This window comes from Anabas testudineus, chromosome 16 (genome assembly GCF_900324465.2).
Source record: "Anabas testudineus chromosome 16, fAnaTes1.2, whole genome shotgun sequence".
In the NCBI taxonomy this organism is placed as follows: Eukaryota; Metazoa; Chordata; class Actinopteri; order Anabantiformes; family Anabantidae; genus Anabas; species Anabas testudineus.
The window spans coordinates 19,107,024-19,132,633 of NC_046625.1; the positions used below are offsets into that span (position 1 = coordinate 19,107,024).

The 25,610-nt window shown below is 41.9% G+C and overlaps 1 protein-coding gene across 3 annotated transcripts in view; it reads right to left on the bottom strand.

The window, feature by feature from the left end:
* The window catches only part of rspo2 (R-spondin 2), a 49,660-nt gene that overhangs the window by 16,102 nt on the left and 7,948 nt on the right, over positions 1-25,610 (bottom strand). For all 3 annotated transcript variants that reach the window (XM_026370305.1, XM_026370303.1, XM_026370304.1), the window contains exons 3-5: positions 14,003-14,191; positions 4,549-4,692; positions 4,080-4,268 (exon numbers count right to left, since the gene is read on the bottom strand). In XM_026370305.1, the coding sequence (XP_026226090.1) occupies positions 4,080-4,268; positions 4,549-4,692; positions 14,003-14,191 (522 nt within the window). The remainder of the gene's footprint in view (positions 1-4,079; positions 4,269-4,548; positions 4,693-14,002; positions 14,192-25,610) is intronic.

The following is a 25,610-nucleotide window of genomic DNA, read 5'->3' on the forward strand; positions in this document are numbered from 1 at the left end:
GAACTGCGAATTGCGACCAGACGATGTAGTTATCACAGTTACAGTATAAACAGAACTGCACGCACAAGTTATGACAGACAGTATTGGTGGTGGCTGGATCCAGGCACTCAGATGACTGATGAGATGGAGGGCTTGGCCTCAGCTGAGCCCTACAGCAGAAAGAGTTTCTCTGGTTACACACACGCACACAGGAGATCAATACTTCCACAAGGGCCTGATGCTCTCCAAGTACAGGTACATTATCCAGTTGCCAAAGATAATCATTATGTTCCTTGTCTCTTTATCTTTCCATGAGGTCAGCAGGGTGACTGTGGGTCTTCATGGTTGCACAGAAGCAGTTGTAGAAGCATTTTCAGTTCTCTTCCTGTTTTGATTAGCTTTGGGTTTGGCCTTGTCCTCCATTACAACACCTTTGTTAAGGATCTAGTTTTACCTAAGCTACATGTCACTCCTGCCGGCTGCTACCACAAAGACTTTTGTGCAGTCTGGGAACCTTAAAGCCGATTTGTGAAACTGTTGGAAATTAGCCCGGCTTGCAATGGTGCATTTGAGTTGGACTTTGCTCTCTATTAAATCCCAAACTAGGGATTACATAAAGACTGAGGGTTGATTTTTGAGAGATGTTTACGCGACACCTGATGTTACTAATACAGGAGACACAGTTGTCATTCAATGATTATAGTGAGACAGACTGACAGAGCAGCACAGCAGAAAAAAGAGCAATTGAACTTGTCACACATGTCTCTTCATAAACCAGTGAATCTGATGACAGGAGTTGTTGGGAAATATCTGTAGGGAATTCCTTAATGGCACCAATATGGAACAGCCGGGTGCTGCAGTGTTATCGCTCACCTCACCTTTCTTCCCTTCTCCTGTCAGCTCACAAGATGGAGAGAGTCGGGAATCATCAGTGATGCTAGAGCCGGAGCAGCTATTAATAAAGTCTCTTTATTGTTTATAGGCTGTTCACAGCACGACTCCAGGGAACCAGAGGATAGTAGAGCATTCGACCGTCTCCAGGGTACAATGCCAACACACGAGAGACAGGACTTCCCTACTGCTCTAGAGTCGGTCCAGCACGGTTTCAAGAACTACATGAAAATGATGCATACATTTTTAAAAACTGGATGGAAAATGTTTTTTTTTTGTTTTTTTTTAAATACTGTATTTCTATCAACAGTGTGCGTTTTTCGCTTTCCACTCATTTGACATTTTGGGAACATATGTGATTAATAGTTATGCGCTTAAAATAAATAGTGGAACAAGCGATGTTTAATTTTGCTGCAAAAAACATAAAAGCAGGTCAAATTATTGAATACAGCTTTACGTGTTTTGAGGAGGTTTTTTGTGAAATATCTGTCCATTACAGTCTTTCTGGGTTGTCATCCGTATACTTTTCATTTTAGATAAAAGTGCTGCAACACTCCTCAGATAATATTCCCTTTATGTTACATACTGTTCAGCCCAGATGGTGGAAGCACACTAATTTCCTTTATCATTTTTTTGCCAAGCTTCAAATGCTTCCTTAAAATTGGATTAAAGTGGCACTTTCTACCGAGTGCCACCACATGTTTTGTCTGCGTGCTCCACAAAATCTTCCCTCAATATTTTCAGGCCCGAGCGTGTTATCAGGACACTGCTGTCCTGGCACCGCGGTGAACAGCAAATGAATCCCAGCAGCGCAAATGATATAAGGTGTTTACACTAATCGGGAACTCTTAGGGAACACATCAGACACGAGTTTACACGACTCGTCATGTTCGCTGCGAAAAACGCCTCGCCTCTTGACATTTTCCGGGCTTTGCTGCACTCTACTTGCGTATGTTTTACAGAGGAATCAGATCTTAGCAGACACACGGGGGGGAACAAAGAAAACAGAAGATCATTTGTGTTGTCCTTGTGCAACTCCGCTAAGCTGGGAGACAGGGATCTGTCACTGACATTCAGTGTAATTTAATTACGCAGAGATGTAGAAATGCAAGCAGGGTGATCAGATAAGCATCGCTATAAATAGCTCATACTTATATGCTTCTTCTTATTTCATGTCTCTATTGGATCCACGGCATCTTTACAGTCGGCAGTTATACAATCCTATGCATGTCCTAAGCATTAGTGTCCAGTGTCCGACGAGAAGAGCAGATAAACATGTCTTATGTTCCAACAGATCATTATAAGCACTTCTTATATATATATATATATATATATATATTTATATTTGCATCTAACTATAGAGTGCATACAGTGAGGTTACTGTTTTCTAATAGTGAATGTGACAGTATTACCCCTAATTACCACAAGGGCTTTTTTTTTTAATAACGAACTTAGCCATATTAAAGCACTTTTTTAAACCTCTTTATTTTCTTCTATAGGCTTCAACCTCTTCCTCATCACCTGCATTTCAGTAGGTGGCCTCTTCCGCCATCGGACTAAGCTTTATTATGAATCCCGGCAAGTGATTATTTTACAGTGTCAGTCTTTGGAGCTCCCACGCGACGGCAACAGCTCTGTGGAGTGTTTCTCCTTCTGTTCGACTTCAGCGGCTTACATTTTTACATTGTATTTATTTTAACTGAAGAGTGTTGCATTTCACTGGCTTATGCCAAGTGGGGATTTTTTCACTAGCGGTCGAGCTGAGCGGAATTAACAACACATGCCTTAGTCCGAAATTTACCTTTATTAAACGGGCGACCGCAGCACTTCACACTCCCGGAGAGATGCACACCCAGTGGCACTTTTAAACACAGCTTTTGACCACACAACCGAGGCCACTGATCTTCCACAGAGATATAACTCAGTCATTGTATAAGGAACTGAATTCAGCGGTTTACAATGACCAGGGAATGTCACTGCGGGAAAAGTAGCTTTAGGGTAAGATAGACACAGGGAGTCTGCTGTCAGTTTCTAAAGGACTGAAGAAAAATGGTTCTGCTATGCATTTAATTTAGACTTCACAAGACTTCCCATCAGTGACTTCATGTCTGAGATAATGGACTGCAGTAACCACGCACAACAATGCCAAATTTTAATTAAAGAAGGTCATAAAGTTTCCCAGAAAAGGTCAAGCAGGCACAGCTAAGTCATGAAGAGGTGCGTGGGGGTTGGGGAGAATTTCCTTGACAAACAGGACAGGGCTTTAGGAACTAAATGCGCCATGGAATCAAAGTTTCCAACCCAGAGAGCGGCAACTGCCTTGGTAGCGCTGAAACATGAGAAACTATCAGGGTTTATTTCAAGTTTATTTACTCTTTCACCACTTCTCTAAATGATGGCCCTACTCAACACTGCAGGCCAAAAATGGAGAAAAATCCTCAAGGTTTGAATATTTTCCTCTTTCTGTTAAACAATGTTTTTCTTTTACTGACAGCCTGAACGATATCTGCCACTGTAATTGCTTCCTTATTTGGCGAATTAAATATTTACACTTGGCCTATTCTAATCCAAAGTTTATGAGAGATGTAAAAGTACATTAAGGAAAAAGACATTTACTTTAAAAGCACTGCTAACTGAGGTCATCACCCCGAATGGTGCGGCAGGACCATTTGAGAGAAATGGTTTACTTTTTAAATAAAGCAAAAAAGAAGAAAAAAAAAAAGGCCTTAGTTGTTTTTCACACACACACAAATTCCAGGATTGACTGCTCATTTAATGGCCCGACATACATGCTCTTTGCACCACAAATATCTCTCAAGCTGACGGGAGGAAACAGAGACGGCCACTGAGGAAACCTGAAGTCCATACTTTGAAGAATTCCACTGAGGACAGGAAGGGAGACGGGAGAGAGGGGGGAAAAATATACCTCAGAAAAAAAGAAGAGCTGGCTTGAACAAGGCCGCTATGGAAAAATAGTGCTATTTCATGCACAGAAACATCACTGTGCACCTCTAAAGCACAGACGGTAAAAAAACAAGGCTGAGCGCAAGGTACAAGGGTTACATGAGACAGGTGGAAAGAGTTGTCCTATGGGATAAGTGGGCAGTGTTTTTAATATTCACCACAGCAGTGTAAACTTGGACTGACTTGGGCTGACTGACAGAATATCTCTCTCACACACACTGCTCTGTACAGTATAACATCCTTACCTCTTGGGCAGTGCCTCATGGCCATTTTGCACATCCTGGACTCCGCGATGGTGGGACAGGGTATTGTGTCCTTGGGTGGTTTCTTTACAATGTGCCGCGTCCGGGTCTCCAGACCCCACTTATAGCCACAGGTTTTGTTTCTCCTGGTGCAGGCTCCCCATTCGCTCCACTGGCCTACCTCACAGCCCTCTGGGATACAGAAACAGTGATGTGCAGTGAAACCACAGCACAGTGCCATTTAGAGGCTACTTAAAGACCCCAGGTCAAGCTTTAATACAGGGTGAAGGAGCTTTACTGGGACGCTATAACCTTTTTGTGTGTGGTCCCAGTTGAACTGCTTATTATAGGTTTTAAAATATGCAGCCAACTGAAAAGTTATAGTGTAAATACTGTGTACAGGTAAAGAAGGTTGTAAAAAACAGGCTTGTTTACTCTCTTGAAACCATATTTTCTCATGTTTTGCACATACCTCCACACTCCATAGTATCGTCGAGTGGAGCAAAGCCCTCCGGGCACTTGTCAAAGCACCGCCCTTTGTGTAGGTAAAACCCCGACTTGCACTTGGTGCAGAAGTCTTTACTGAAGCAGGACTCGCAGTTCTCTATCCTGCACCCTGGAGGAAGAGGGGGGAGAAAGAGAAGAGTCATCAGTGTCTGAACAAGTGTGTCATCTGGTGTTGATCGAGCGCTAAAGGGTTTGGGCAAAGAGGGTTTCTTAAAAGTATTATACCATTTTTCCCGCAAAAAAAAAAAAAAAAAACCCTTTCTAGGGCGCAAGTGTACTTCATTGCAACTGGAAGGACACATCCAATTAGGGGTGATGTGTCTTTCACACGTCATCTTATCACTCCACACTGTCCAAGTGTTTTTGTCTGTTTCAATATGGGGGATTATTGGGAAGTCAGGTTTTCTATTAGCATCTGAACGATGTGAGTAACCACACCTTTAGGTTCTGGCTACAATTTAAAATGGGGGGGAAAGTGGGTTGGAAATGTGGGGGTCTGTGGAACAGCAACAAATTGTGCCACCTCGCTAAACAAATGCTGATGCATTAAATCAGCAAACGGTGCACTTATTGCATCCTCCCACGCCACGCCCTAGGCCCCTGCGCATGACACACAGTGTTGCGCTCGCAAAGAAAGGCACGGCAATGTGTCATCAAGCTTTTACTCTGCAAATAGCACGTCAGGCAGGACCAAATTACAACAACCACACCAACAGGGCGATGCACAGGCCGACATGATTAGAAGGAGCCTCGCAGCGCTGTCTAATTTATGATGTTCTTCAGAAGCTCTATGTGGCCCTGCTGCCCAATAGGCTTCAAGTATAAGGGAACCTATTACCCACAGCCAGCACCTCCCTACAGTTGCAGGGGTCTTCCCAGGTAAGGAGTTATGTATTCTTCTAAGTGTGGCTCGCACAGAAACACAACTATGCATTAACGCATGTGCATTTCCCAACATGTAAACCTGACTTACTGTGATTTTCCAAATGTGAGCGCGACAGAGGCTGAGGGCTGTTCTTTTATCTGTGACCCTTGCAGGGCCTGGGGAAGGGAAGGTTCTCACAATCACACCCCTTAATTACGCCATCTCCAGCTAACCATCAGGCCTCCTCCTCGACATTCCTCCAAAACGAGGGGGTCCCTCCCCGATTCACTTTGAACCCTAAAGTATGGCCTCTGCCCACTCACTCTGGTCTCACGCTTTCCCGACCAGTCTAAACAAACCATGGACACACACACACACACACGTACACAAGCATGCACATACCAATCAGATATGGCTGGAGATACAGTAGACCCACACAGTGCTACTATATATTCTGCAAATGTGACTATACATGACTAAATAATTTCCTGTTATCACATTATATTAATGTTATTATTTCAACTGGTTGATTTTTATTCCGCTTATCTAGGCTTTTTCTATTTTAGCCAATATCTCATCATGTATGTGTTCTCTTGAGTCACACAGTGATTTTGGGTGTGAAATGCATGATGGAGGTATAAATAGATTTTGCTGCCTTTTTTTCTCATCTCCACATCTATCTGGGTGAAACTGAATCAGTCAGCTTTGGATTTGATACAAGACAAGCCGAAAACAGGGAGCAGGCTTATAAATCACAAAGCTAATTGGAAAGCACAAAGCTGTCTTTTACACTTCACACTTCCCAAGCCTGTCATCACCTGAGAGACTTTTTGCTCCCAAACGAAAAAAAAAGAGTAAAGAGGGGGAACAAGAACATCTGGCAGTAAACACTTGGGCTATTGTGCAATCTTTACTTATTGACAGTAAATACAGGCAACACAGATGGGTAGCTCTGTATTCTTGCAGCAGCAGTAGCACAAGGTTTTAGATTAAACATCTTTCTTAGACTAAGTTTCAAATGTAGTCAGGAAATCGTGAACATGCTTCTATATCTCATTTTCTAAATAAAAGATACGTAACAGTGTCACTCTGTGAGACGGATGAGGTGGGTTTCACATTGGTACAGCTCCATGCAAGTCAGAATGCACAGGCGAAGCTTGAGGGTCAGAGGTCATCAGAGAACGAGGTGGGTAAGAACAGATCACTATGACAGACATTAATCCCTCTGTCCATTTATCACGTGAAAGGCTATCTGGGACAGCGAGGGCTGTCTGTGAGACAGGGGAAGCTCACACTGACCACTGGATGGTCAGCCAGACAAGTCAGCAGTTTGTTCGACAGCTCCAGAAACAGATACAGGGGAGCGAGTTCATTCTCCCTGCAGGATTAACCTCTGGACCACTTTTAGAGTCTTCATCTAGGTGCCTCAAGGAGACTAATGAGAAATAATGAGGTCATCAGATCCATGAAAGCCTAGTGTTTCTCTGACTTAAAGGTATAATCTTCATTGTCTCTCAGCCTGGTTCTGGCTGTGAGTTATATTATAAACACAAGGCTTATGTTTTAACTCAGAGAGGATACATTAATACATTTTTTTGTTGTTGAATTTTATGTACTTCACATATTGCATTTGAAGCTGAGACATGAGTGAGATCTAATGATGCTTGGCAGAAGCCAGTACCTCAGCTGTGGTCTATATGGGGGAAGCTACCGACTTTACCATGGTCAGCTTCAGTCAGTTACTACATCTCTAGAGGCTAACGGCACAATGTTTAATCTCTCTTTTTTTTTGGTGAATATTAATATAACTATTGATTAATAGTTATTTTAATATGGAATATGACAGATTAATGAATCTGTCATATTCCAGATGGGGTTTTGGAGGTGCATTGTCAGGGTACTCATCAGTCTACTGAGAGACTCAGCCTCCCCTAAAAAGGTAACCAGACCCGAGGGTCCGTGTTGTAAAAGGTCTGGCAATGTGTAAGGAAAAACAACCTCCATTTTTTTGTCTCCAAGCCGAGACAAACAGCTCTGACCTACTCTCTAGCTCCAGGTTTGGCTGACATGGAAGCTTTGGGTTGCTCGCTGCTACCCAGCCATGTCGTGTGGAGCTGTGGATGGCAGGATCTCATGGCAAAGGCCAGAGCTGCCATGTTCTTCCCAACTCTCCCCGGACCCCTCTATCTGCTGTTCTTTCCACATGGGTGCCCCTCCAGACACTGGCGTGGAGCTAGTTGAAGCAGAGGAGGTGTTCCTGTCAATCAGCATCTCCCAGAGAGTGATCATGGATGACAGGTGTGGCAGCAGTCCTCCAAGCTCTTTCACTCCAAGGAACACAGTCTGCAATATACCAGGTCCTGCTCCCATATCTGATCCAGCATTCACAGACAGCTCAAGCTTCACATAGTGGTCATGCACACACCAAACTTCCAATCAAACTACAGAATGTGCAATTATGCATTGTTTTGAGAAACCCCCCCGATTCGACTGTGAGTCTGGCTGTGAAGTCCTGGAGAGAAAGGCTCGGTTTGGTGGCTCCATTGTATTGTCTGGCAAATCAAAAAGTGTGGTTACTTAAGCTGTGATGATTAAATGTCCCTTGGTAAAGCTTAAAGGCCAAAAGCAACTGGTCTTTTTGTTGGTTAGACTGTGCAATGGAAATACCCACAAGCTCAAAATTAGAGCAAGGAAGACAGCTTTTCAATAAGAGACATGGAAAGGCAGAGAGGGAGAAAGGGCTCCCAGTCCTGACAGCTAAAGGTTGCAAAACCCCTGTTATTCCTTTACACAGCATTGGTACTCATTTGGCTGAGGCCCATGATACAAGGCTCTTATCCACATCCAACCCAACAAATTCCCATGATGTGCTGTAAAACCAAAACAATCTTGGAAAAGATACATCCAATCAGCTTCTACTGTTAGACTTAATGTGATGTGACAAAGCAGCGTGAAATACAACAATGGGATTTGGTAAGCGAGTTCCTCATTCCAAGAAATGCAGTAAAAACTAAATGACAATAAAAATAAAATTACCTCCAATTGAACAGTCTCCAGTGGCACATCACCCTGGTGGTGAATGAGCTGTGATATTTAAACTGTGCTTCCAGGATACTGGTAATCTGGTCTTCTTTGTGTTTTAAAGTCACAGGAGTGGGCTAAATTACAACATTGGTGGATAGAATACTGTATGTGTGTGTAGCAGTGGGGGGTCCTCAATACCCCCAAGGGACGAAGTTTTCAGTGTAGCCTTGCACTCATGCTGACCCTCTCAACGCTTTCTCTTTTGTAAAAGACAGCTCTGATAGTCGCCTTTCAACTCATAATTCTTTTGGCCGGAGAGCCAGCTTGTCATACAGAATGACTGAATATGCACTGGCTCCGGAATGTATGTTAAAACCAACGTATTATGAAATGTGAGTGAAGCGAGAGCATGACTGCACCACATTCACACAGATTTGGCTCTACATAAAGCAGCACACTGTGCGACTGTTCCTACAAATCTTCCCTCTGGAGCGGAGGGTTGACACCCACAAACACTGGTGTGGGGCCTCGTTTATGGGCTGATAAGAAGCTCTGTGGATAACAGTAGAATTACTGCACATGGTTTACGGCTCCCATCAACCTGTCCATTAGCTGCTGAAAGCAGTTCTTGCAAAGCAGATCAAGGAACATACAGAAAGGTATTATGCAACGAGAAAGCATTGCTACATCTCGGTAATGGTGGTTAACGCTGTGGCTCCCATGTCTCGGGCCCCTCTGGAATCCAGCTGAAGTGTAGCTGTAAATGGGCTTCTAGTTATGTTATGTTGCGGAAAGTATAGTTCCCATTGTTTTTGGCTCTAATTGTGGTGTTATTTTCTCTGCAGTAAAAGGGAAAACCCCTCAGAACAGCGAGCCTTAAATTGAAACTTCCTGTGAGCCACAGCTTTTCAAGCAATCCTGAGAAATAAGTAGTAATATATGTAAGGTAAAGCTGATAAATTAGAAATCCGGATTAGGGTTCAGTCTTTGTTAGTGTGTTTAAAATATAGCCTTACAGCTGATTTCTAGTGTATCTCTATAATAATAAAGTAAAATATTTTCTGTTTTGATGGCACTGAACATGTCGCCATTTATCTTATATATTGCAATACTGGCAGATATTGAGGGATAGTAAGTGGCAAAGCAATGTGGTGATTCTGTAGTAACACCGTTTTAAATGTTTCTTCTGTTACTCTACAGCAGAGAGAACCCCAACCCTCCTCCTTAGATACAGCAAGATATTTACCTCACACCATGATCAAAACTAACAGTGCATTTCTAAGTTTATGACCGTGCCCTTGACCTATAATGGCTGATCTGACATCTTAATTCCCAGTCTGAACCATGACATTTCACTAACCACAAACAACTGGCAAAATGTTAAGATTCAAACTGTATGACTCCCAGAGGGAAATTCTTTGATTGTTAATGAGGACTAAATTACACAGCTCATGTTTGAGCTGAATCTTCCTTCCCTTGATAAGCCACAGTCCATGTATCAGGCACTGGAAATTAATATTAAAGAACATTTACAAAATACATTCATCCTATCATTAACAAATAATATAAAGTGGATTTCAATGACGTTTCACTGAATATATGTGTGGCTTTCCTTGCCTCAAATTGCATCATAATGCAAAGTCACAGTGTATTCATCCTTTCTGTCTAGGCCATAGTCCCTGTCACATGCCTGTTGATCCCCTGGAACCTCTTCAGAAAAACTGAAAGTGAGATTTCAAGCAAAGACTGTATGAAACCACATTTTCAGCCTCTCGCTTGTCTAGCTCTTGTTTTTCTTTATGCAGGCAGTCCACAAAAAAAAAATCTTGAATGAGATAAGATCACACAGACAAACTCTCATGTAATAGTATGCAGCTGCTCCCTAAGTGATTTCAGAGCCTGTGTTTAAAAAGCTCATGATAACAAAGATGTAATGCCACGTTCCAGGCCTCTTTGGAAACCAGGAGCACACAGCAGTTCTGACCATGTTGGTGGAGAACCTCTCGCCATCATTTGTCCACTATGCCTTTGTACTTCCGAAGCAAATGACAATTTCAGTTGTATCAGCAACCAAATACTAAATTTAAACATGAAATTAGTGAATTCTATATACGACTATACTAAATACTGCAACATTTGACTTTGAAAACCAGCTTTGTGAGTATGAACTACACCTCATTCTGTATTTGTTTTACAGTTCTCTAATTCAGATTCTAATTCCCAATCTAAGTAGCTTTATTTAAACAAGCAGCTATGATTGAAAAAATCAAGTAACAAATAGACTTCAAGATGTAAAAGTCCGATCTGAACACCCTGGTCTACAAGGAAATGAAATCGAGCCTTAATGGAATAATTTAAATTAGCACGGCAATGATTTGCTTCTATACTGAGGTGAACTCCCAAATAATATTCACTGACCCAACAATCAGCTTCCAACTCAATAAAATACCCATTTATGGAGATTGGACATGAGCTGTTTTTAGTGAAAAGCACAGCTGAGACTGAGGGTCAGATAGGAAACTGGATTAGAGAGCAATGACTGAAGCCGAGATCACATCAAAGTAGCTCTCGCTCTGAGAGCTGATGCTACGTGACAATACCAAATGTTGCTCTACGAGCAGTTTGTATGGGGAAGGATTCAAATTAACTTGCCACACATCAGGATTAGTTAAAGTCAAATTTCACCCAACATGGGGATATACATGTAGTGGTTAGGATACCGGGGTTAAAGTAAAAAATTTGTAAAAAGGCTTTTTACCAGAGAACAAGATGTCCTTCTCTTCCAATTTCCCCAGTTATGAAAATAGGATAAAATGACAGTGGGGCTTTTAGGACTTTTCCTCTAATGTGGGGAGATTTGATGAACATGCATTTCTGGTTGTATACGAGCATGTGGCGATTAAGTGTTTCGTTTAGGGATGTCCAATTGATACCAGAAGTTTGGTGAAAGAGACTTTTTACTGGGTGCAGTAGTAGTAGTAGTTTTCTGCTAAATGTTTGTGATGTCATTAGCCAGAATGACACAGAGGGGCTGCAACGTTACAGGAAATCTTGTCGACTGACCTAAGTAGCTGTGTGTTTCTTGAAATTAATTCCACATGCACACTTTACTCTATCTGTATTTAACATGCATAATAATAGAAAATGAAACAGTATGATTCAACAGTCAGCCAAAATCCTAAAAAATCCTACAGAAAAGTCTGAGCATGGCCACTAGGGGAGTTAAATGAAAAATGAAAGGTCATTAACGGCATCTGTTTGGGTTACCTTCCACTAACTTTCACGGCTGATCAGTTTGAAATAGTTCGAGCTAAGCATTTCCATATACAGAGGCACATTTATTATACACCACCATCTCTTAAATCAAACAAGAATAGAATTAAAACAATGGACTGAGACTAATTTCTAAAAAGCCTTTAACAGTTCTTCAACATTCCTCCACAAAAGCTAATCCAGCGAGCCTGTCAGCTGAAAATCTAAAAGCAACAGATAATCAGTTTGCTAGTTATTATAAAAATAAAGGTAGGGACTATAACATGATACTGACCTCTAAAGTGAAGAACCTCAGCTCAGCCAGGTAAATATGAACAGAGCACATTTCTGGGTAGTGAAGTTCCCGTTTTCAAGAAACTCATTACCACCAACAAACAACGTTGGCTGGTGCAGCTTTAACATGCTCCTCATTTTCATAATTAAATATAGCCAGAGGATGTATTTGGATTTCTAGGTCCACAGTGAGTAAGTTGAATGTTTTTTTTTCTTCCTGCGGTTGCTACATGTTCATATTATTAGGCCTAAGGGTCCGGACACCCTCCTCTGGGGCTTCATTTTAGAGCGTCTGTCAGGAGTTTGGCTCAGGGAACTGAATGGGTTCAAGTTCCTCTCTGTTTTTATATGAAACACTCAGCCAACACCTCGGGCTCCATGTAAACCTATAAAGGCGCACTCGCTCTTTCCCCGAGTCCCTCGCTCTCGGAGCATATTCCATGTTAAAATAAGGTTATGAGATCGGGGTGCTACATGAGGAGGAATGGGAGACATTTCATTAGTTGGATTTTAGAGTAATACTTTAACGAGAATCGTGAGAACGTTTCACATTTTCACTGTTATTGTTTGCAGTTTGTTTTGTTTTTTTATGGTAAAACATATGAGTGTGTGAGGTTCAAGGTGTGGTCCAGTGTAAATGTTTTTTTTACAGTTTTCAATAGGAATATGTGCAACAATAGGGATGACTATTAGAAAAATATCTACCACGGTTACAACAAAATACAATTACAATTAATTTACCTTCCTTAAAATACATTACGTATCCTGAGGGTTAATGATTGGTTTGCTGCCCTTAATACTTTGCTTTTCCTTTAGCTTTTTTCGAGGTAAAGTTTGTGATTGACGATCTGAACATGGACAAAGTCATGACTGGCTTTCTGTTCAAAGTCAAAAACTACTTTGGTTGCCATGAAATAGTGCTGTCTGATCAAAGTCTCAATCTACAAGCTATACTTGCCAACCCTCCCACTAACCTTTCCCAATTTCCTCCCGTGGTCAAAATTCTCCGGCATTTCTCCTGATTTATGACAAAATTAAAATTTCACACATCCCCCGCTCATTTCATTATCACAACCTGATCATGTTACTTTGAATCGTAAAGTTAGAGACACAACGGTGCACTGCTACACCTCCATGAAAGCAATGCGCTTTTTGTACCTCCTCCTCCTGCCCTGAATGAGAAATGTAGGGCAACAGAAAGAAAGGGAAATTTCAGAAGTCATGGAAAGAAGAGTTCCCATTTATCACAGAAGGTTTTAAAGGAAAGAAATCAGGTATTTGCTGGTGGATAAATTCTACTTTTACAGAGATGACAATCAGCTATGGTTGACATGTAATACATGATGAGATATTCATTTAACTACATTATTGTTTAATGTCATGTTTGACTAAATTTATTGAGGTGTTTCTAATCATTTGGCTACCCCATTTATAAATCTGAAATATTTTAAAATCTAGTTTCTAATATACTTTTTAATAATATTTTATAAAATAATATTGAATTACATGGCAAAACAAACTGTGTTTTGTTTATTTACATGTTGCTTGTAATGTGATGATATGTGCCTCTTGAGTAGCTTTGCCTTAATCTTCCACACATCTTGGTTGCATTTACACCTAGGTTTAATGCCTCACAACGTGCTCACGACTGCAGGATGTTTGGTAATGCAGGTGTAAAAGGAAGAATGAGAAACAGCGCTCGTCCTAGCTGGAGTTCACTGTTAAATCCTGGGGGGGGGGGAAACCAACTAAGACAAAGCTTCACCACTTATATCCACCTGTGTGAAAAGATGAGCCGTTCAAATTGTGAGACATGTGTGTCTGCTCTCGATAACTGACAATAAATCATCTGTTGTGGGAAAAGGGGGAGTGTGTTTGGAAAGGATGGGCTGAGGAGGGCGTAGAAAAGAGTGTGTGGGAGACTGAGGAGTAGAGGTAGAGTGTAAAAGAAGGCTGGGTGAATTATAAAATGAACAGGACTTACTGGAGCACATGTTGAGTTCAGGGGTCCGCATGCCGTAATATCCGGCTGGACAGTCGTGAAGACACTCTCCATACTGCCTCATCCTTTCTCTTCGCAGAAAAAGGAAGAGTTTGGGCTGACAGTTTACACAGCCGTTGTCCCTGGAGCACACTGAGCAGCCTTTACAGACGGGGTACGCTCCATAGCTAGCTGCAAGACAAACACACAGGAGAAAACAGCAGAACAGATTTTAAAAATGGGAAAACATGAACTAGACAATGCAAGAAAATGTTGGTCTGCTCTAACCAAAGTGCATGTTTGATGGTCAAAGGGAATCTGAAAATCCCTACCCACACACGGATCTGATGTTGATTTGGAAGTGCGTCCAACAATTTGTGCAACATTTCAAAATCCACAATTCATAAAGCATGTGAAGACTTTAAACTCCTCTCTGTTTTTCACTCTCAACACTAACTAGTTTTGTCACATTGCTTGTACAAACAAATGCAAGTGTCTTTGAGGAAGAATTGTTCGAAGCGTGCGCAGGCTGAGGGTGTTCTTTCACAACAACAATCTCCTTCAGATGTGGTTGTTGGACAATGTGTCACCCAAACTTGTTCATTACAAACGTACCCCGGCCTTAAGAATGAGCATTAACAGCACAAACTAGCTGCCCTGTAAACTACAGTTTACATGCGTGCGCTGACATTTTTGCCGTAGAGAGCAACCCCAAACCTACAGTTCAATTTTCCCTATTAACGTTATTCAACAGCGACTTTTTATTGGGCATCATCTGTGTGATGTCTGGATGACCCCAACTTCACCTGATGACAACAACGGGGTGAACTTGAGACAACAGAGTCGAACGCGGGAGGGCTAACCAGCGGAATACAACCCAAGTATGAGGATAAAACCAAAACAACCATAATAGATATATCAGCAGGACATTCTGTAATTCGCAGTAAATATGACCAATTCAACAATTTGTCATTCATGCAAACTCTGGTTCCCCTCTAAACATTCGAATGCTGATTGGTTATGAATGTGAATATTGCATTAATTCTGGTCAGAGCTGGCCTCCTAAACAATTGTGTTGAGACAGCCGATGAAAGCCCCCAAAACCGCAATGGCTCTGGACGTAGTTCGAGTTGCCTGTGGAAAACGTAGGAGCCAGTAAAGAGACAATCCATTCCACAATAAGTGACTTTCAAAGTAAACTCTTTAACATCCCGTTTACAGGAAAATGTCCTTAGGCAAATTCAATCTCTCCAAACGAGACACTTCAAATGTTCTAGGCCAAGTCTTAAATATCACAAGTAAGGACCGGGTAACAGCACCACTCAAACCGAACGACCTACCACAACGCTTAATAAAACATTGTGAAGCAAACTGGACAAACCCTAAGAGACGGAGCAGAGCATGCCTGCACCATGGATGCGTATATTAGATTTCTCTGAACACAGTCACCCAGACGAAAGTGAGCGCTAAGTGGGCCCGTTGCAAGCATCAGTTTGTAATCGTGAAAATCACTCAGCGGATGTCAGTGGCTGCCTTGGACTCATCTTTCTTCATTTCTTTGGTTGGAGCACTGGGAGACAATCCTCCGAGAGGTATGCTCTGCCAAACTACACTCAGTCTCCTGAAGCTGGGGCAAGTGGAAGTAAGATTAAGTGCTAATCAGAATCTGTCTCTGATGGTCTTTAGGGATGAGGTTTACAGTGACATCCCATCGATCACGGCAGCGCCGGGTTGTGCGCTCCAAGCCTATTCATCACGCAAACTGGTGACTGTTCATCTCCAGTCGACACTCGCTCAGTAAGACATGCAGGAGAAATGAAAACCCTAAATTATGACTAATGTAGGTTCTTCCAAATCTCAGATGGAAAACTGTGCCTCATGTTCAACTGTCAATCCAGTGTCTAAAATATCATTTTCTTATTTCAATTGTGCCATTGCAGGTTGTTACTTAATTCAGTGCAGCATCTTTGGAGTCAGTTGATGATACTCGGTGGCTATAGGCACTGTTCACATGTACAGCTGTTCGTGCACTCTTATATTATTATTACATGTTATACATTTTTACTTTTAATGGTTTAATTTTTGTCACTTATTTTTTGCTACACACAGTATTTATTTACTTCTTATAATGTAATGTCTGAATGTGTTTACAGCGAAGTGACATTTGCATTACCTTGGTCGCATTTACTCCCTTCGCCCTCACTAGACCTGAACACAACACTGACAGAAAAGGAAAGCCAACTTGGCATAGGTGAAAGATTGTGGCTGGAAAGCTAATTTCTCCAGCCAGGTTTTAGTGGGATAGACGCTATATAACTTTCTATATAACTATAAACAGTGCGCGAACAACTCATCTAACATTAATAGAGAAATTAAGTGTATCCCTGTGGTCATCTTAGATCAATGTCCGATCAATCAGCAGAAAAATTACAGTCACTGAGTGACTGAATCTGAATCTGGCTCTAAAAATCATGCTCGCACTTTGATGTCTAATTTTTGTTTTGTTGGTTGCTAATCTCGCAATGCATGCTGATGGAGAATAACATAATCACAAGCCATTCGAACGCAGCTGATCCCACATTCTGGAAGGAGCGTACGACTGTGGGAAAAGAAGAAGAGGAAGAAAAGGCTGCATACGGTGAGAGAAACCTTTTTCTCAAGAGCAATTAGCTTGTGTGTTTGTGTGTGTGTGTGTGTGTGTGTGTGTCTGTGGAAAGGTTTGGACGTTCAGGCCACAGGTATGTCAGGAAAGAGGCCACAATTCAGCGTCTGGAGGAGCTCTGTCCAACTCATAACGCATAATGTCTTGCGCACTTTACATCAATCTTTGGACTGCCAGCAGGTTTCAACCACTCTTAGAGAAAACACTCGTTTGTTTGAATGTGATTTCTGGGACTAGAAGAAATACAAGACTAAAGCCTTCATAGCCGGATGACTGAGGCTGTAGAAAAAAAAAGGGGCTTGTGAGTAACGTTTTGACCTCAGTGTCAATTATTGGCATGAAAATTGAAAACTGTTTTGTCAAGGCATGTAGCAGCTATGTTTTTAAGTGGCATACAAGAGGGAAACAAATCAAAGGGAAATGAGTACAGTGTCCGTTCTCAAGTCTTGTGGATCATTGTAGCTTAACCTAATTTGGCAGAAACTGCTGTGTGTTTAGTGTGCTGGGGGCAGTGTTCTCCGTGATAGATGTGGTTTTGTTTTGCATATTGTGTTTTTCTCCTGCTCTCAGAGAGAAGACACATTTAAATCCAGTCTATGCAAATGCTAACTGTGTTTTGACACATTTGACTGCCCGCTTGTGCTTCTTCTCTTGCCTACGAAACACGTAACGTCTCAGCTCTTCTGGCGCTTCTTCTTTCAATCGTGTTGAAATTAAAGTGACAGCTAATTGAAGTTTCCTCAAGAACAGTTTTTTTCCCAAAAGCCAGTGTCCATATGAAAGTCACTAGAGAAGCCTCTGCAAGGACTTTTTCACACAAAAGCTTAAGAAATGCCTTGGATAAAGGTCTCGGAAAGTTGTCGCCCATGTAGAGGAACAACGTGACTACCACGTCCTCATTCATGAGCAACACACTGTGATAGTCAAACATAATGGCGTTTATCCTCGTGTAACAAATAAAAAAAAAGTTGTGACCAAATGAAATAAAAGATGCCCTTAAAAAGTCATCAATTCAGCCATGAGTTCAGCATCACACAGCAAAACGACCTCGCAGATATGTATCTCGCTTGCACAGGTGAAGTTTTGCTCTTTCATTCATGTAAATCAGACTCGCTGCATGAAGAATGACGGCATGTTTGGAGCGCAGCACTCTCATTCTTTAGCCGTAGGCTCGCTGGGAGCTTTGCTCCGAATGCGGCTCAATAGCAATTAGACCAGCAGCGCGATCCAGCAGAAACCCAAACTCTGTCTCAGGTACGTTTTTATGAGTCCAAAGCAAGCGTGACAGACTGTGCTCAGCGCTGCCAAAAACCTCCAGATATACAGGGGGGTTCCACCCATGGCCAGCTAACTTCCTGCCTTGCATTCACCTACCGTTACCCATGAAATCATTCACATTGACCCATTCCAACTTTCATGCAACCTGAACCCCTAACAAGGCAAATTGCACATAATTTTTGTGTTTCTTTTAGAGCCCATGTTTTACATTTCAAACAAGAAGGGATACTTACAATACATACATACGGTTTCAGTCGTGTGGAGCCGTCGCAAGCTGACTTTGATAAAAACGTTTCAGAGCTGCTGAAACCTGAAACATTTTCAGGTCTTTAAATCTGACAGTTTTATCGTGATAAAAAAAAAAAAAAAAACACAAACAAGCTGCATTATATTATTATGTAAACACACTTTTTATAGCCATCAGTATCAGAGGTGGACAACACAAACTGTAACTGGTTTTAATAATACTTGCAGCAAATTCTTCCCTTACATCTCATGATTTAAGGGCAAAACAGATTAAGTAATGCCAAAACATTTATATTCATGCATGTGTTACTGTCAAATGTACAATTTTTCTGCGGTTTGCCACATGTGAAAAGGGTTTAATACAAGTGGTTTCATGCCTCTTTTCACCTCTTAGCTGTTCACTTCGATCAGAGATGAGATGTTCGCTGAGCAGCGTCAGTGAGTCCCTCCAGTCAGCCAATCTGTAACTGCTACTTCTACTAACTACTACTTTTATAAGGATTCCTTTATTGTCTTTTTGTTAGGCATCTTTGTCCCTATCCACTGTCCCTGCAGTGGGTCACCCACATTTACATGTTAGACATAAACTGAAATTAATTCAGATTAGTAATTGACAATGAGGCAAATAACAAAGGCTTGTGGGATGGTTGTTTTGGTTTATGTATCACTATAAAACCACACTAAGTGGAAAATGAGGACAAAAGTGGGGAGAATGTGCCTGGATTAACTATTGAAGTGGTCTGGAAATGCAGCAGCCTTGTGTCAATATTGTTACGCAGCAATTCCAAATGCAGCAAATTGAAGACAAGAGTTTATATTAAAACACAACTGCTTCTATTCTTCGAGTTCTCCTCCATTTCTCCAAGGACCCCTGGTATGTAAATCTAATAACACAGACTGTGAACGCGACAAACCAGCATCTGCACTGTCCATTGTTCGGAGAAGGCGCTTACAGTACTGTGCGAGAACGCTCGGTACCATCAGGTAACGCGAAGAAAGAAAGAATTCGCTTTATTCCCATGAATACTATCTAGAAATGTCAAATGGAGAACAGGCAGCGATGGCAAACCTCAGGTTTTAGAGTTACATAGCAACAGCAGGTCAAGAAGATTTGCGCTCTCATGTGGAAAGCATCACATTCACCAACAGAATTATACGCTTTCCTCGTGGCACTCAGACAATTATTGTTTATTGTCCACCTCCCTTGTTCCTCCTAAATGATGGTATAAGCTTACTGCTGCCCCACTTTAGAGGAAAAAGAGAAAGCTCGAGAAAGAGCGAGAGAGAGAGAGAGAAAGGGCAGATACGGGACAGAGCAGTATTGCAGCCACCAGCTGGCGACGGACTGAACCATAAGAAGCAACAGCCGCATTCTGGATCTGGGTTTGAACTGCCTTAATATCCAGGCTTACGCTCTGTAGCTCTAACAGGCGGGAGAGCCAACAGTGTCAGCCCCTCGCACCCAGAGTTCTCCAGCCGTTGTAACAGCCCAACAATGCTAAAGCTCTTTAAAAGCTGGTACATGGAAAATGGCATCAAGCCGCTGTTTTTTCAGGTCCGTGACTTTATTTATCATGGATCTGAAAGTTCAAAACTTGTGGACAAAAAAAAAAAAAGAAAAAGAAAGAAAAAAGAAGGGGGGTTACATCAGGCCTGTGTGCTAAAGGCCCATTTCTGTTCCAGAAAATATGTTGGACTTGCTTCTGGCTCTTTTCCAGCTGGAAATAGTCAGGTTTTAGGATCTATGTTTTTCCCCAGTTTACTTTAACACATCATACTGTAAGCACATGTTTATAATTTAGGACAGTCCTGCTGCTCATAATGATTTTGCAGCATGAGACCGAGCCAACGCGTTTGCCGTCAGGCGCATTAGCTCGGCCAGAGTGTTCCTGCGACACAGATCCACCAGGCGAGGCGGGCGGCGCGGAGATTTGAACCCTCACTTGAAAGGGTGGTGGTTTTATATGGTGGCGAATGGGTAAAACAGGCAGTCTGGGTTCAAACAGGCAACTGGAAAACAGGGGCCAATTTAAAACTACAATTTTTAGTGAACAATAAAACAGAAGCTCAAAGTAATTGACTTCGGTGTGATTCAACAGGTTGAGCCACAGTCATATGGAGGTGAGTAACTATATGTGACTCATTAGATGACCACATCAGCATCATTCAGCAGAGTCAGCGTTATTCATATTTTTGGAAACAGCTCACTGTTTTTTTCTTCTGTGACATAAATGAGACCATCCCCACTTCAGTACAGTAAATATGTAAGTGAGCAGTAGCATACTGTGTCCACCTGCAGCTACACAAGCTACTTGTCGCTCCAGACTAATTAACAATTGCATTGCAACACTATTACAATATAATGACACATCTACAGTAGACAGTATTTTCTCTTAGATAGAGTTCTATCTTTAATATACAACCAAAATACATTTTCTGTCGTTTTTCTATTGATGTGGCACTTCCTGCCGAGTGGCACAGGTCATCACTCAGCATCTGCCTTTGATTCCCTTTATATGCCATGGACGGCCAGTGCAGGTGTTGAGGGACTTTATGACACTCAGGAGTGGAAGCACTACAGGAGTTAATCGATGACTCACGAGGATGGAGTTTATCGCTCTCAAGGCAGCCACTTCAAGATAAGCATGTGGTTTATGTTTCTTGCCAGCCCTTTTTCTCCTTCTTCGCCCATCTTCCTTCACTCTTTATGTTAAGTTCACGCCACACCTACACTGTTGTGCCACAAATGCATGACCTAAGATTTGTATTTGAGCACTACAATAGTAAGTGGAAACTGGTATTGTAGCCTTAGCCTTGTTTAGCCCTTACACTCTGAGGATTTAGTGAATAGGATTTAGTTACTTGTCTAACGAACTGAAAGGATGATACAGTATTTGTGGGATTTCTGAATATTAAACCAGATAAATGATGGCTCTCTTTGTAAACTTGTGCCAAAAACATATTGGCCCCTAGCCGCAAAACTATATGGAGTATAATAAATGGTTTTATAGCTTTTAGGCGTGAGAGTCCAGAGATGATGCATGCCACATTTGGAAATGATTAGTTCAACTGTCCAGGACATGTTTGCAAAACACTTCAGGTTTTTCACAAAATTCAAATTGTCTGGGAAACTCAGAAAATACAACGTAGCCAAAAAAAGTCAAAGTACAAAATATAAGAAGAAATAAGAAGTTCAGCCCTAGCCAGAATGTTTGGCTGCTGTGGACCACCAATATCTGTTACATGAAAGCAATAAGTTAGAGAAAAAAGCTCTATAAAAAAAAGTATACTGGTGGTGTAAATGGTTTTTAGTTTCAAAGTCAGGTGAAATATTTTATTTAATAGAGAATTATTTTAATATTCTAAAATTTATCATCCCAGGAATTTTGATAATTCACTTATCTTCAGAGCACAGTGAAAAGAAAACAAAAGTAGATGTAAAAGCTATTAGTCTTTCTTATATCTCATGTAAATCTCTCCAGATGCCTCAAACGTCTCATATTTCCCACAAATTTATGACAGTAACCAACCAAACTTCAAAATACAGCTGAGGAACAAGCAGTGTGAAGTGAGAAATGAGCTCCAAAAAGACAGGGATAAGTTTGGAACTTGGAGTTTTTCAATATTTACACTCCCTCAAATTCACTCAAGCTGTGGGAGAAATGTGTTTTGCTCTCAGAATAGAAAGAAGAAAAAAGGAACAGAGAAAAAAGGGGGCGGAGGAAAAGGTGGAGTGGCTCCAATTAGCCCAGATGTTGGTAATTCATCACACATAAACCTCACACCTAATTTTCACACCTGTAGCTCAATGTGCTGGAAGTCTAGTAATTCACTCACTCACACACACACACACACACACACACACACAGCTGAGTGAGACGTGGACGTGGGGTTTTCCCTCCAGGAGAACGAGGACATCACATGCAAGCATCAGAAAAGGGAGCTGGCATGTTTGGCATTTTTGCACCCCATGGAGCACTGCTCCGTCTTTCCCACTCAGACCTGTGTTCGCTCTCTCCTTCCCTATTTGTCATCGCCTTGACTAAATTCATCCGGACATCCAGTTCTCACATCTAAAACAGTAAAAAAATTAGATGTGGATTTGTCAAACTTACCATATCTGCAGATCCGGATGAGTGACACTTAACTTTTTGTGATTTGTGAGTATTATTAATGGATTATTATTAAATGCTGATATGAATAACAGTGTAGAAAATGCTCAGTCAAAGTTACAATCCTGAAACCAGACTGTTAGTAGATGCTGTTTGCTACTAGTGACTAACTGCTTTGATACTATGCTGATATGCTGCTGATATTCGTAGACAAAGCAGCACTTGGCAGCATTTGTTTACTATTTTCACACCAATCTCGCCCAACACCGATGGTTTATAGCTGCATCCAATAGAGAAAGTGTCTGATAAGAAATTGTAAAAGGCAGTAGGGTCCTCTTTTCGTTAACAGCCAGTCAGAGTGGTCTCTCTGGTATCTCTGCCGCCAATTCAACATGCTGAATCAGCTAAAAACTAACCGCCGCCATAGATCTGTCTAGTGCCAATAATACGAGAGGCAGCTCAAAAACTGGGCCGACAGACACTCACTGACGGTCTGACACTGATAGGCCATCGACTTGGTGTGTCACAGTCCTTGAAGGCTGTGACACATGATGTCTGAGACGTACAAAGTGCGTAGATGCAACAGCATAAAAGGTGGAGACAAAATAATGAAAAAAAAAGGGAAATGAAAACACAACCTTGCAACCAGTAAGTAGTCTACGCTCACTAAGTGGCTACAGCCATCTCTTTTCAGAGCTGATCTCGAGGAGGCATGAAGTGAGTTCTACCTCATTAACCCTTTAACAAGATACAACCTTACACCCCTCCTCACCCGCCGAGGCCAACAGGGAGATCTGAGGTGAGCGCCAGGGTCAAAAGTGGAGCGCACTGCGGGGGACAGATGGCAAAGACCTGGTCTCACTTTAACACATGGTGCCTGCCACAAAATACTCCTTGAACATCAAACACTTATTTTTCTCTCAAAGAACTTGGCTGGATCCAGTATAGAGGCCTTTTCTCATCCTAAGTCTGTTTGTTACTAGAGAAATGATGAAACCAGTATCTCTCCACTGCGGCTGTTATGTGGTTAATACTTTTGTACTAAAGCTGCCAACATGTTTTTCCATTTCTCTTTAAATATGACTGTGTTAAATATGTATAGCCAGACAAACACAAACAAAGATGTTTAATTAAGGTGTTTCATAGGTTTGTCTTAGACAGGGAGATTGTATCCAAATGGAGAAGATGTCTGAGTCACATCTGGCCTCATGTTATCGCACCACCACAAAACTGCACTTGAATGGCTGGCACTGACCAGGCTTCTTAACAGGAACCGGATTGTGTTGGCTCTAAAAGGCCACACTCAGCCCTCAGGAGCGCACATTTCTTTTCTACAGTGCCCTCTGAGGGAAACTTGGAATGAATTCCACAATAAAGTATGAAGGATGAGCGTCCTGCATAAGGTGCACATAAGGTAAAATGAAGAACAGTAAGTGTGGCGTAAAGTTGGTTTCCTTTCAGTGAAAGTACAAGTTGTGCTCCTGGGTGTGGAAACCTAATCTTCACTCTGAAGGTGAGCTAAAATCTAACAGAGGTATTAGATGCTGTGATAAAGGAGATTTTGGATGAAGAAGCAGAGACTTGCGTCCAAAATCTCTGGGTGGCATGAGTTTGGTAAGTGTATTATTTCATGGAAGCAACAGACTCAGATGCACGGGGCTTTACCTGTCTTGTACCTACACGCCGCAGTGTTTGCTGCTACGAAGGAGCAACAAATTGGGTTGTCAGGCATCGGTGTGCTATAACTCAACCTCGGGAGTTGTCTCTTCTTCTCTGAACAGGCAGAAAAGACTATACCGAAGAGATGTATCCTCTTATTCACCAAAATAACTTTGAAGTTACGTAATATCTTGTCCAAACTCTTATGAATATGTATGCTCATGTTTATTGATGAGTCCCGCATTGGCTATTTTACTATACTACTGCCTGTTACTGCAAGGCAGAGCCATCCCTGAAGCCATTAGCCTGTAAACATGTAAACTACATGTGACCCCTGTCTACAGATACCTATTAGTTATGACTCCTGCTCGTGACAGCTGTTTACACAACTAATGCCGCTGCTCCTGAGACTTGGCCCCAGTACAAATAAAATAATATCCAGTTAAGGAGAAGTCAGCCAAGATGTAATACAAGTGCATAACTAGAGGGAGGGAAAGAGAAGGAGGAATCTGAGAAATGTTAATGGACTTCTTTTTTTTTCTAAAGCTTTATACTTTTCTGTCTAGCATTTTTCTCTACCACAGTCTTGTTTCATTGTCTGGATCCTAAAACAAGATTAGTGTGAAACCCTAATGGGGAAAGAAAAGTCAAAAGTAGTGACCACAATTGATGTTCTCTTTGACAATGCACAACATAAAAAATGTGCTGCATTAAAAATCATAACACATCCGCAAATTTCCCCCCCACAATTTGACTCGTGCTCTTTCTTTTACAGCATGCGTGTACGTACAGTATGCGAGTGTGGGTCTGCGTCCTGAGCCTTCGCGGCGAGCAGCCAGAGCAAAATGCAAAAAACATACATGGGCTTAAGTCAACACAGACAAACAACAACAACAAAGACCACAACCGCACAACAACTGGGTCAGTCCTGCTCTGTATTACAGTGAACAGGGATGGGTCCACTCTGCTGGAGATTTGCTTCAGCAGAGAGGAAACGCGTCAAATGCATTCAGCGGCAGGTGGCAAAAGTTCAAATCTGTGAACCTGGAGATAAATAGCAGCCTTAGTTTCTACTGTTTTGCATGAGCGCATCTGATTCTTTGGAAGGAAGCAAACTGAAAGCAGTTGGTAACAGGATGCAGGAGTCTCCCACAAAAAGGGCCGCCATGCAGCTCTACTGTCATTTTACCATTTTTCAGCTCATTGTTTGGGCTTTACTTCTTAGAGAGTAGCTCAACTCAACCACTACTTGCCCAGAATAATAGCATTAGCAGCTCCAGTGCCACATATTTCTCTTCGGAGCTGGAGGAGAACAAACCATAGCTAAAAGGAAGGCGAAAGTTGGATATGTCCAGAAATGCAAACGGACACCGTCTGCTGGATGTAAGGGCATGCTGAAAAGTTTCTCTTGTTATCCTGTCAATGCAGATTGCTTTGCTGCCCACATGTGGCCAAATACATACTGTAATGCAGGTTTAACCATCTGTATGTAGGTGGTTACCTCGGAGGCTCAGAGACGGCTACAGGTGGGTTTTAATACTTTATTGGTCTGATGACTACTTGGAGGTTAAGTGTCTTCTCCACACTCGCCATGCTCTGAGAAGGGGTCACGACAGTAAGGAGGAAAAGTACAGAACAGTTTATTGCATGTCGG